The sequence below is a fragment of the Salarias fasciatus genome, chromosome 23 (genome assembly GCF_902148845.1).
Source record: "Salarias fasciatus chromosome 23, fSalaFa1.1, whole genome shotgun sequence".
NCBI classification, from domain to species: Eukaryota; Metazoa; Chordata; class Actinopteri; order Blenniiformes; family Blenniidae; genus Salarias; species Salarias fasciatus.
The window spans coordinates 28,582,964-28,596,659 of NC_043766.1; the positions used below are offsets into that span (position 1 = coordinate 28,582,964).

The window sequence follows — 13,696 nt, forward strand, 5'->3', positions numbered from 1 at the left end:
TGGATGGCAGGAGGTTCATCTCAAGAATTTGCCGATAGATGTTTCCATTCATTGCTCCTTCAATTATATGAAGTCTGCCAGTACCACGAGATGAGAAACAACCCCATGCCATGATGTTTCCACCACCAAACTTCACTGTTGGTATAGTGTTATTTGGGTGATGTGCAGTGCCATTTCTCCTCCAAACATGGTGTGTAGTATGACAGCCAAAAAGTTCAATTTTGGTCTCATCTGACCAGACAACATTCTCCCAGTATTCCACAGGCTTATCCAGATGCTGTTTAGCAAACTTTAGACGAGCTTCAACATGCCTTTTTTTGAGGAACGGAGTCTTGCGGGCTGAGCGTCCATAGAGGCCATGGCGGTGGAGTGCATTGCCTATCGTTTTCTCTGGAACACTTGTACCTGCTGCCTCCATGTCTTGCTGGAGTGCTTTCCGGGTGGTCCTTGGCTCTTTGAGAACTCTTCTGACCATCTTTCTGACTCCCTGGTCAGAAAACTTGCGAGGAGCTCCTGTGCGCGGCCTGTTGATGATAAGGTGATGCTTCTTCCACTTGCGGATAATGGCCCCAACGGTGCTTACTGGAATACTCAGATTCTTTGAGATAAGTCTGTAACCAGTTCCATTCTGATGCTGAGCAACAATCAGGCTGCGAAGGTCTTGAGAGAGCTCCTTGCTTTTACCCATCATGAGATGTGTCTTGTTTGACTACTTGGTGAAAAAACAACCTGTTTATAGGGCCATCAATTAGCACTAACCCAGCTGATGTTGGTTTGCACTTATAGGAAGTACAAAGACTAATTACTTTCAGGTGTGAGATGGTATGGTGCCTTTCCTTGACAAACTATACAGCTTTCCCATGGTGTGTTCAATACTTTTTTCCTGTGTTATTGCACTTAATTCCACATAATCACTATTTATGGATTTGAATGTTGTGATTTCTTTTCATGTGTGGATTATTTGAGTTAATACCAGTGTCTGGAAGAAATGTCACATGAATTGCATCTTTGGAAATAAATGTAATGACAAAACAGTTAATGCGTTCAATACTTATTTCCCCCATTGTATGTTTGTGCGCTCATGGGAGAAACCAGACAGAAGAGTGATAACGCCCACACATGCACATGCAAACCTCACACAGACAGGCCCTCCAAGCACAACCAAGAATTGAACCTGGGACCGCCGTGTTACATGACAGTGCTCATCACTGTTCCCCCTTTGACAAAATGCCCTTTCACAGATGTAACAGAAAGTCAGACTTACTCAGGCATTTCATGTCTCCTCTCCATTCTCCATTGACGCAGGTTTTGAATGGTTCACCCTCCATGACATAATAATTCTGACATCTGAATTTAACCCTTTCATCATGGCTGTAGGCGTATTTCAGAGTTTCTGTGGTGTCACCATTTTCAAGAGGTGGAGGACTCCCACAGTCCACAGGAGCTGCAAGAGATTTAACCAGTGACACATAAATCACAAGTTTAGCAGGACATTAGTTGCATTTTCACCTTCAGTGACTGGTCAGAACCTTTTTGAATAACTGTGTTTAATTCCTTGTGTGGCAGGATGGGTGTGTTTAGTGTCGTTCTCAGCCTATTGGCTGGGGGCGCTATAAAAACCCCTCTTACGTCTGTGTTGTCCTCTGGTTCTTGCACTTCCGGGTTGGTGCTAGCTGGTAGTAGTGTTTCGTGAGAGCAGGTAAAGGCTAATTCCCCTTCTGATATATATCGTATTGGTACTGATGAAAGTTACGCCTTGCAGTATCGCAATGGCTCCCGGGGGAGCGCGTCAAGCGCATGCCGCAGCAGCTGTAGATCGGGTGCGTGGGTCCCGATGGTCCGGTGCTGATCTGAGCATTTGCCCCGCTAACGGAAGTAGGAAGCGGTATGTTGTGGTAACTTTACGTTAATCAACAGGTGTGCAGGCTGTAACAAACCCTTCTTATTTATTAGGTTCTGCCCTGTTCGAGCCCTGTTTCCAGCGCAGGCACACCGCGGCTGTCTTTGTCTTTGTCCGTCCTGGAGCTGCTGTCATATTAAATGTTATCATGTGTCGTGTCCTCAGTACGGTGGCGTGTTGGTCAGCCCAACCGCACACCAGACTTTTGACTGAATGAAGCGCTCGCCTCTCTGTGTACTTCAAAACGATAATTTAAACAAACTCAACTAAGAAATAAATTATTGGCAACTTGGAACCTTTGTACTCCTTTTGTCAACCGGTGAACCTGTGTGTCCTTCTGTGTCACTGGGAAAGCTGAGGGGAATAATTATAATCTTCCAAACTGACCTCACACACCACTCTGTTACACTTGCACAACCTGGCTTCATAATTCTGCTTGAGATAGAGTAGTGTACATTGGGGTATTTTACAACAGAAGTAGTGACAGAAACAGCTTACTGCCACACGTTGGAAACTGATGACTCCACTGTCCGTTATCCAAACATTGAACTTTTGCATAGCCTTGAATGAAGTGTCCACGAAATTTGCATGTAAATGTCAGATTCCGTCCTTTCAGTAGGTCATTGCCAAACGCGGGGTCGCGGTTTACATTGTTTGGCACATCAAGGATTTTGCATGTTTCTGTTGAAAAGAAAACAAAAGAGTTTAATCATGTTCAACATGTGATATGTTTGATCCAATGGACCAGGATTACATGTAAATCCATATCTACAGGAAATTGCAACTCAGCAATTTCACAGGTGGCGCCTGAAAATAAACAAACATATCTCTTAAAAGCTGACAAAGTTTGGTCTGTTTAGAGTTTTATACAGCAATTATGAAGTCTACCTATCCTGTAAAAACAATGTAAATTAGAGGTTTTGAAAAAAACCCTTCAAAGAGCTGATTGCAAGAAAGTGCCTTCTTCAAGCACCAGATTGAAAAGATTTTGAACAGGCGGAATAGTTTTTAAAATAATGTTACAATTTTGACAACAATTATTTTTACAGTCTACAATGAAAAATCATTCTGAAATTCTGAAATGTGATTAGTTTTTTATCTATAAAGTCAAACTCGATTAATATTTTAAAGGTACAGTTGTTGAGACAAGATGAAATTCTTCCTTTATTAAAAAAAAAGAAAAAAGAAAGAAAAAAGCACACACACACACACACACACACACACACGCGCAGTCTTGTATTTCTATCCTTGTGGGGACCGTCCATTGACTCCCATTCATGTCTAGCCCCTAACCCTGACCCTTACCCTAACCCTAACCCACACCACAACAAAGCCTAACCCTAAAGAAATGTTTTTGCACTTTTACTTTTTTCAGTAACAACAACATGGTCAAGAAAACACTGTTTCTCCTACTTAGGACCGGAAAAAGGTCCCCACAAGGCACGTCGTTCCACGTTTTGCTATCCTTGTGGGGTCATTTGGCCCCAACAAGGATAGAAATACAAGAACACACACACACACACACACACACACACACACACACAAACAAACACACAAACAAGGATACTGCTTCAGTGATGCAAACACTTACGTTCACATATTGGCTCTGTGTTGGTCCAGCCGTCCAGCGAACATGTTCGAGTATCGTGCTGACTGACCATTCGATAACTGAAAAAGTACCGCCGTGAAGCTTCTCAGTTTGACAATAAAAACACAATTACAGTGAATAGAAACAGACATACTGATAAACTAACGTTGGCATCAAATATGACCTGTTGTACATTTACAAACGGTACCACAGTAACAAATGTTTGGTTATGACCTTGGAAGGCAACCATATCTGAAAAATCCCACATTTCTTCATCTCACTTCCAAATTGACAGTGACAAATTTTAATTAATTAATTTCAGTTTTAATTTCTCTTTATTCAAAAGACTTCATCAGTTCATGCTGTTTCTTTGCCTAAGCTGGATAGTTCGAAGAAAATAGTAGGGACCTCAGATAGTTTGCAAGGTTCCTTCTGTCAACAGAGAATAGAATCCAGGGTGTGGCTCACTGATATGCTATTGGAGGCCTTCACACACTTCAGAATGCCAACTCCTACTTGAAAATCAAATTATCTTCTACAGCCAAGCCAAGAAATATTAAAAAGAGGAATATCACTGAACGTTTTGTTCCAGAAAATGAATATGGATGGACCAATGGAAATTAAGTGAATATGAACAGATGCACAGCCATGAAATGACGCTGTCATTGCAGTTCATCACACCTGGAATGACAATAGCTTTGAAGAGTCTGAAGTTTTTCAGTAGTTGTTAAATTTATGTTGTAGTATATATACAATGTCTGTCCTGGTGTGTTATCGTGTTTCACAGCTCACCTGTCAAAGTACGTTTAACAGTGTTACAAGGATGAGCAGTAAGATTGTGGGAGTTCAACAGTGTACACTAACTGCTCTGATCACCAGGGAAATGGCTAAAGCCATCCTTTCCAACAGCTCCCATCCATTAAATGCTGGGTTGAAGCTTTTGCCTTCTGGCTTTTGGCTCAGACGTGAGTTATTTATGATGTGCGTTATTTATTTTTCTGTAATTTAATAAAAAATGAATTGGCCAATGGTTGCACAAGCCAAAACTAAAGTGAACGTCCTACCTCAACATACGAGAACTTGGAAAGACATTTAGCATCTAATCTGTCACTTGTTATGTACTTACCCTTCATTGCAAGTGTACTTGATCATGGTTCCAACAACAAACTCTTTACCAAAAATTTTCTTATAAGAGCCATTAGGAATATCTTCGGGAAATGGACACGGCTTTTCTGAAGACACAAGAGAAAGGAGGAGGGTTAATCATCAATCTGAATAAAAAATGGAATACAAGTTTCTTAATCTATTTTCTCTTGGTGTTGAATCATCTTGGTGGAAACTGCCAGCAAACTGTCAGTCGTATAATGAACTTTGATATTTTGGGCTCAATCAGGAATTTCCACAGCTCTTTTGGCACCATTGTTTTCAGCAGAGCTGACAAGGGCAATCATGAGAACAGAGGGACTCCAAGTGGGCCGTCTCAAATTTGAGCTGTTCAGGGATTAATGAAGTAATAGATCTTACATTTCTGCACAAAGCACACATTTCTAATCGTATGTTTGAAAAAGCACTGATTCTGTCTGCATCATAGTAGATCAGATGGGCTGTACCATCCAATTGAAATGTCCCCCTGTTGTCAGAGTTGGTTTGCTCCAAGTTCAGACAGAGTGAGGATGGATCACATTCTTCAATCAGCATTCTTGCAGGTCAACCAATGTGGTTCAGTTGGTTATTCTGTATATTTAAGAACTGCTATCCATCAGGTTCCTTGACAAGCCTGTCAGACTAGTCCAAAGAACAGCAGGAACTGATGAAACCACATGTTGATATCTGACTGTCTAGTTTACATAATTGTAATTGTGTTGAGATTATCACCAAGAAGTGGCTCACAAGCTAAAATGGCTTTGAAAAGTGCACGTACGTATGCATGTGGTGTTCTTCTCCTCCCATTCTCCTGAGATGCATTTAATCGTGTCCTCTCCCTCCATTGTGAAATTTTCGCGGCAGCGATAAGTTATCACAGAGTCAGAGAGGAATTCTTTCCGATAAGGTTTCAAAACAAGAGCGTTTTCAACTCTGGGTGGAGGACTGCAGCGAGGTCTGGTAACTGCAAGAGAACACATACTGTACTTTTTAAAATTTACAGTCTACCAGTGAATTCACTTCAAGATTGAAAAAAAAAAAAAAAACGGTACTCACGTCTACAGAGTGTTTCAAGTGATTCTCCATTTGAATTCCATTTTCCATCCTGACAGGTCAATTGCTCAACATCAGTGGAGTATCCTTTATTACAGCTTATCTCAAGGATTTGAGCCTCTTCAGCAGGCTGTCGAACTTCTGTTGCTTTCCCATTAGGAATCACAGGAGGCTCTCCACACCGTGATTTCTCTAGGGTGAAATAAAAACCACAAAGTTTGGATTGGATAATCAAGAGTAATAGCAAAAAAAGAATCACTTTTCCATCAGAAAGTCATTGTGTAGAAGGAAGGCTTCTATGAAATAACTACGAGTGACTGTTGAAGAGTGGTAGTCTAAAATAAGATTTAGCTTCTTTTTCAAGATGATACCACAACTTCAAATCAAATGAAACTCTATTTGTATAGCACATTTCATATTAAGAAAAAAAACAACAACAACACAAAGTGCTGAACAGCATGAACAACAAAAATCTGTATAAAAACAAAGCTGCATCTTCATCAAAATCGTGCGCATGCACGCATGCACGCATGCACGCATGCACACACACACGCACACACACACACACACACACACACACACACACACACACACACACACACACACACACACACACACACACACACACACACAAGACTCATCCTTAGACTCCCATGTTAAATGTGTTTGCAGAATTGTCTTTTTCACCTGTATAATATTGAAAGACATTCAGGAACATGTTGAATAACAGTGACGCTGAAAATATAATTCATGCCTTTGCTACCTCCAGAGAATTACATAATTGAAATTTCCTATTATCAAGGTGTGCGAATAACTATTTAGGAAGTCCTAAATTGAGTGGAAATGCTGCAGCACAGTATTGGCTAGCAGTAGAGATCACATCACTCCACTGTTAACTTCTCTTTATTAGCTTCCTTAAAGACCTTTTAACTTATAAAGCTCTGAACAACCAGGCTCTGTCATATCTTAAAGAGCTTTTAGTTCCATATTACCCACTTGGTGACTTACTGGAGGTTGTTAAGTTCTCTAAAAGCAGAACAAGAGGCAGAGCTTTCAGCTCTCAGGCTCCTCTCATGTGGAGCCAGCTCCCAGTTGCCGTTAGTCGGGCTGACACAGGCTCTACTTTCAAGGCCAGGCTGAAGAAGGCCAGGTTTTTTTTTTTTTTTTAATAAAGCTCACTGTTAGAGGTGGTTCTGGAGCATTTTCTAAATAAACTGCCATAGGTTCAGATAGCTGGGGGACATTTACTGCACTCAGCTTCTTTGCTCTCTCAATCACCATGTTTCACTATTTGTCTCTCTACTATAGACTGTGCTCTCTCGCTCTCTCCCTCCTTCTCTCCCTTTCTGCAGGATGTCTAAAAGTGGAACTGAGATGGTCTGATTCCCCATCAGTCTCCAGCAAGTAGATTCATCTGCACCAAGTGTATATATGTTTGTTAGCCTGTTGCTGTCTGTCAGTGTTCTACCCTTTTCTTTCTTTTAATCCCCCAACCCTAACCAAAACAGCAGAATGTCTCCACATCTGATCATGGTTCAGCAGTTTTTTTTTTTTTCCCAGTTTAAAAGTAGTCTTTCTTTTTTGCCATGCTTGTTCATGTGAAATTGTAGCATTTTCCCTGTAAAAGTGCCTTGGAATGATTGTGTTGTTTGACACTATAATAATTAAACTTAAATGGATTGAAACTGAGAGACAGACAGACACACAGACAGAAAGACACACAGACAGACAGAGATATTCACCGATACAGCGTTGAAGTCCAGACCAGACACCACCTTGACACTTCGCAGAACCCCACCAGCCTTTGGTAGGAAGCTTATAATTAGCGTCACAGGTGTAGTAGATGGTGTTTTTGTAAGGCCCAGCTGTAAATCCATTTGGAATGTTGGGTTTCAGGCAGGACTCATCACCTATAAGAAAAGGTGACATTTTTAGTCATTTCGTGTAGCAAATGTTGCAAGCTGCAGTTGGTAAGAGTGGTCGTCTCACCATTGGGAGGTTGTTGGTTGGATTCTACAACTCCCCCTGTCCATATGTAGAAGTGTTCTGAACCCCTGACTGCGCACTGTGGATGGATTGAGTGTTGTGCATGGCAGACGCCGCCGCCAGTGTGTGAATGGGTGAATGTGATAATGCCGTGTAAAGCGCTTTGGGCTCTGCTGTAGCAAAGTAAAAAGTGCTAGTGTCGTCCCTTTACCATTTATATTTTGTTATGTGTGAGGGGAGATTTGTAGTACAGCCACAGTTGTGCATAAGCCATCACTAACAAGGCTTCTTTGAAACAAACAAATGCTGTGATGTGATCATTCCAGGGCAGAAATGTCTTTCTCATTGAAAAAAATCATAATGATCAAACTGCATCAAATCCCCAGTCTGACTGAAATGGGTCTCTTCAGTATATAAATCTTAAACAAATTTCAATTTTAGACATGAAGACCACTGAAACGTCACTGTTCAAAGTCACACCAAACTCCTATCATAATGAGTCTATAAACGGTACATGCATGACCTTACTTGAGCACTTTTCAATTCCTGTCCAGACACCTTCATCACAGGTGATAGTGAATTGTTTGCCACTGTTTCTGCATCTGTAACGGACTTCTTCACCATCATTGTAGTTCCACTTGCTGTTGTGGGCAATGTCTGCATTTTCAATGTCCTGTCGTTCGCAGCGTGTCCCTGAAAACAAATGGTTGGAACTCAAGTCAATCACATTAGTGGAGAAAAGCACATTACATGATCCAATGCTGAAGTGATTTAGAGGGAGCTGAGCTTAAAAATAAAGCTCTTTTTGATGGTCCGTCCACATTGCCACCCTCACCTATGGCAATTAACTTTGGGTCGGGGAGTGGCTCAACATCATCCAGGAGGAACCGCACTCAGAATAAAAACAACTCCTACACACAGATCAAGCATTTGAGGTGGTTCATCTGATTATAGGGCCTTCCATTAACGTTTTACTATGCACGTCTAACTGGGAGGAGGCTCTCACATCGGCTCATGCTCTTCCAAAGAGGTTTTATCTCTGTTGATCTGGGTACAGCTTGGAGTCTCCCCATGAAGTTGAAAGGGTTCATGAGGTCTAAATCTATTTCATTTCTGTAGTATCACCACAAATCCAGGTGGACTGAACGTGAAAGAAGGTGGGTAGAGTTTAGTTTTCCTTTTCTTTTTCAGTTTTGATTTGATTATTTTGTGTTAGAATTATACAAAGGATTATCACAGACATTTACAATCAACAATCAGATGGTAAACATGTTAATTTATTGCTCTTATGTTTATAACCCCCTCTGGGTCTTGGCCTCGATGTGGCGAGGGGGCTTGTGCGTTCCAGTGATCCTGGAGAGCGATACTGTCGGGAGCTCGCTCCTGGTAGGGTCACCCTTGGCGGGACGGTCTCCAGGTAGGTTCCAGACAAACAAAGACCCCAGTGTGTCAGTACACTGGTGGCAGCCCCACCAACCGACTATCCTGCGGAGGGCTAACAACCCACCCAGGAGAAACCCCCCTTTTGTTACGAAACTGATCAGAAAAAGAAGCCCGACTGCCCAACACGGTAACAGACCCCAGCCTGCCCCTGAGCAACGAGTACGGATTAACCTTCATCTCAGGATCCGTATCGCCACCTGGAACGTCCAGACCCTCCTTCGCCCAGGAGCCACCACCCTGCCCCGAGAGCTCTGCCGTTATAACATCACACTGGCAGGGCTCTGTGAAGTTAGATGGCAGGGAAGTGGTGAAATTACAGCTGGCGACCACTGTTACATCTACAGTGGCCCGGAGAAGTGGACGGGCCTCTATGGCGTGGCTCTTGCCTTCCCAAATGCCCTTCGTAAATCTCTCATCAGCTGGACACCCGTGAGCGACAGATTGTTATCTGCTCGCTTCCTCCACCGACATGGCAAGATGACGGGGCCATCGTCGCCTATGCCCTCACAGATGTCGCTGATGAAGATGAGAAGGATGTGTTCTATGACCAACTGTACCAGGCCGCCAGCCAAGCACCACCCCACAACATCACCATCGTACTGATGGATGCCAATGCCACTCTTTTCAGCAGCGATCGGTCGCCAGGCTCACCTGTTGGCACCATCTTTGCTGACAGAGCAACAAAACCGCCTTCTCCTGTTCTGCCACCATCACAACCTCTGTGTTGCTGATACCTGGTTTCCCCGGAAACTAATCCACCAGTGGACATGGTACAGCCCAGACGGCAGAACCAGGAAAGCACTGGACCACATCCTGATCTCTCGACGCTGGAAGTCGTTTGTCACCAACTGCCGGGTGTACCGTGGAGCTGAGCTTGGCAACAGACCACCGTCTCCCGGTGGCTCAGCTTAGGCTAAAGCTTCGAGCCAACCAGTACACCAAGACTCAGCCTCGCCTCAATTCCTCACTCCTCAGAGACCCCAGCATCGCCACAGACTTCAGTAATTCCATCCGCTGCACCTTCGATGCCCTGGCTCTGGACCAGAAGAGTGACAGGCAGACCTTCAAGGAAAGTGTTCTCCAGTCAGCTCAGAAAGTACTCAGGTGTTCACGACCATCACCCAAAAAGCCTTGGATTTCAGAGAAGGCACTCAACATCATTGAATAGCGGCGTGATGCACGACTCCAAGGGGACCTGACGGAGTATCACCGACTGAACTGTGTGCGAAATGTGGCTATAGCTGAGGAAAGGGAGCGGTTCTGGCAAGCCGAGGCCATACACTTAGAGTCCGCAGCCAACAATAACAACATGAGCCGTCTATACAATTTACATTGCCAAGCTCGCAATGGCCCTCGCATCAAGTCAGCCCTGGTGAAAGACTCTGACGGCAACATCATAACAACAGAGACAAACTGCCTACAACGCTGGAAAGAGCACTTCAGCCTCTTACTGCACCACAACACCACACTTGCTCCCTCCATCATCCCAGCTGCCGCAGACACAGCCCCCAACCATGCCTGTAACATGGACCCCATAACATCCGAGGAGGTCAGAGCCGCCCTGAAAAAACTGAACAACAGGAAAGCCCCCGGCATTTGCTCCATAACCGCCGAGATGTTAAAGTCGGGCGGGGATAGCACTGTTTAGTGGCTGACCCACATCTTTAACAAGGTGTGGGTAATGGAGTGGCTCCCTAGCGACTGGACCAGAGGGGTCATCTTGCCTTTCTGGAAGCGCAAAGGTGACAGGCTTGTCTGTGGGAACCATAACGGCATCACACTACTCGCCATCCCCGGCAAGCTCTTTACCAAGATCTTGCTGACTCGTCCTCCCCCGGCCCTCAGAAGTACCTGCCGTCCCCAGCAGGCTGGCTTTATGCCCAACCGCTCCACATCAGATCACATCTCTGCCGTCCGTCTTCTGACAGGGAAGGTCTATGAATTCCGGAGAGATCACCATCTCTGCATTGGATTCTTAGACCTCAAGGCTGCATTTGATACAGTCCACCACTCATCACTGTGGAGTATCCTACAAACCCTCAGCGCACCTCTGAAGATCACCACCCTCTTCAAACTGTTCTACAGCAACGCACAGAGTTGTGTCCGTGTCAACGGCCGTGACTCCGACTGGTTTTCCATCTCCAGTGGTGTCCGCCAGGGCTGTGTAGCCGCTCCAGACCTGTTTAACTGTATCATCGACCACCTGATGCGCAGGGTCTGTGAGCAAGTACCCGGAGTCTCCTTTGGCAACTACCAACTGACAGATCTGGAGTATGCCGACGACACCATCCTGCTCAGCACCTCCTACCGTCAGCTGAGGGACTCTCTGAGTGTATACAGTGAAGAGGCAGAAAAGCTTGGTCTCTATGTGAGCTGGACTAAGACCAAGTTCATGCATGTTGGTGAGGGACCAGACCCACCTCCTATCCTGCTTGGTAATGACACCGTTGAGCCTGTGAAGAACTTTGTGTATCTGGGATCCACAGTGACAGATAATGGGGATCTTAAACCAGAGATTTTCCGCGGGAGAGCTCTGGCAGCCTCTGCCCTGCAGACTCTCTGGAAACCACTCTGGTGGCACCAAGCCATCTCACGCAAGACGACGCTCCAAATCTACAACACCGCCGTACTCTCCATTCTGTTATATGGCCCTTAAATAAGACCCTGGCCACAAGAATAGATTGATTTGATAGCAGGGCTCTAAGAACCATCGAGAACATTAGGTGGCCACAGTGAATATCCAACGAAGCGCTCAGAGCCCACACAAACCAGCTCAGAGCCTCCTGCCTGGCAGCACAATGCCGCATCCACTGGTTCAGCTATGTTCTCCGCCTTCCCCCTGACCACCCAACAAGAGCCATTCTGAAATTCGACCCAAAGGCCGCAGGCTGGAGACGACCATGAGGCAAGCCCTGCACTCGATGCCTTCACATCATTGCGGATGACCTCCGACAACATGGAATTACCATGAAGGATGCAGACCTGCTGGCATAAGATTGCCTGTATTGGAAAAACCTGGTTTCTCTGGTCGGCTCTACACAACGGGACGGGACACCAGCCCCAACGCAGGAGCATGAGCTGAGCATGTTTATAACACTGCTACGAAACAGTGAGACGTGTTGCTTAAGAGTCTCAGATCTTGTTCAGTCATAAAAAGTTTTGGTGAAATGTTACTAAAAAACTAAATACAGTATTTTTAATTAATTGTATTGGATCTCTATATATCAATTGAAATGACAGGATAACATTTTTTCTGTGATGAACATGAGTAAATGTTCCTATTAACAAATCACTTTTTTGAACAAATATGAAAATGAATTCATAAAAAATACAGTAGTTGCCTAAGAGTGTAACTATTCAAATCATCACATACGCTCACTGTGTGTGTCAATCTAATGACTGATTACAACACACTGACTATAAACAGCTCAATAAAAAAAGTTTGCCAATCAACCAAAGGATGGATCCAGGCTAATGCTGTGGCTTAATGTGGAACATCATCCTTCATGTTGATGTCAGGAGGACGGAGATAATTCAGGATTAATTTGCCACACACCCCTTAAAGGAAAAAGGGTTTCAGTGAAACGGTAACAGAGCTGCAATTCATGAGATAGAACAGTTTTTGATCATTCTGGACATCCACTGTTAAACTTGCTGCCTTCGGCAGGAGGTTCAGCTCCTTGAGTCGTGTGACAGTTTTGTTTCTGTGGGCCATCAGAGCTCTGAACTCCAGCACGAAAGTTGTTTTGTTTCAAACACAATTCAGCTGTAAAAGTAGCACAGGAAGTAAGAATTTAACTTCACAATACCGTGACAAAGGGGTTTTGGTGTCCATCCATTCCTGGTGCATGTGGCCCGAGTGGCACCATTTGTACTCTTATAGCCCCTCTTACAGGTATAAGATGCAGTGTCCCCAAGTTTTTTCTGGTGCCAGTAATAGACGCCCCAGTAAGACAAAAACGGGTCTCGCTGATTGGAACATATAACCTCTATATTCAGAAAAAAAAAAAAAACATTTTATTAATCAGAAATAACAGTCAGCATGAGAGAGAGAAAGACACAATAACCTCAAAATGCATCTGACTCTGAAGATCTTGTGTTTTTATTGATTTATTTTTTTTACCTTGGCATACTGGTCTGATATTCCACTCCCCATCTCCTTTGCAAGTGGCCTCTGTGAAGGTTTTGTCAGTCCTCTCAATCCAATATGTACTCCCACAGGTGACTGTCACAGTTGCTCCAGGTAAGAATGCACTTGTGGATGCAGGTTCATATGTAGTCCCTCTGAGCGGTGGCAGTTGCAGATGACATTTTATTTCTGTATTTGTTGAAGAAAAAAAATCCACTCTGTTAGTGACATGATTAATATAATTTAAATAGAGATTAAAGTCATTCAGAATATTGTAATTCAGTGTGATGTAACCAATGAATCAGAAAACATTCTTACGTTCACACATCGGTGTTGGAATCCAATCTGCTATTTGCCCCACTTTGGTGCATTTTGAAGGAATTCCATTTGCTACTTTAAACTGTTCATCACACCTATAATTCAGTATTTCATTTTCTCCATACTCTGTGGCATC

At 43.9% G+C, this 13,696-nt stretch overlaps 1 protein-coding gene across 1 annotated transcript; it reads right to left on the minus strand.

Moving 5' to 3' along the window:
- Positions 1 to 2,615: 2,615 nt before the first annotated feature.
- On the minus strand, positions 2,616 to 13,696 carry LOC115381282 (complement factor H-like). The gene is made up of 10 exons (XM_030082568.1): positions 13,561 to 13,696; positions 13,237 to 13,431; positions 12,923 to 13,102; positions 8,199 to 8,363; positions 7,427 to 7,594; positions 5,688 to 5,876; positions 5,410 to 5,595; positions 4,615 to 4,720; positions 3,492 to 3,568; positions 2,616 to 2,707 (listed from the first exon to the last, which is right to left on the minus strand). Exons 1-10 carry the CDS (start codon positions 13,568 to 13,570, stop codon positions 2,616 to 2,618), a joined length of 1,368 nt encoding a protein of 455 aa, XP_029938428.1. The 5' UTR covers positions 13,571 to 13,696.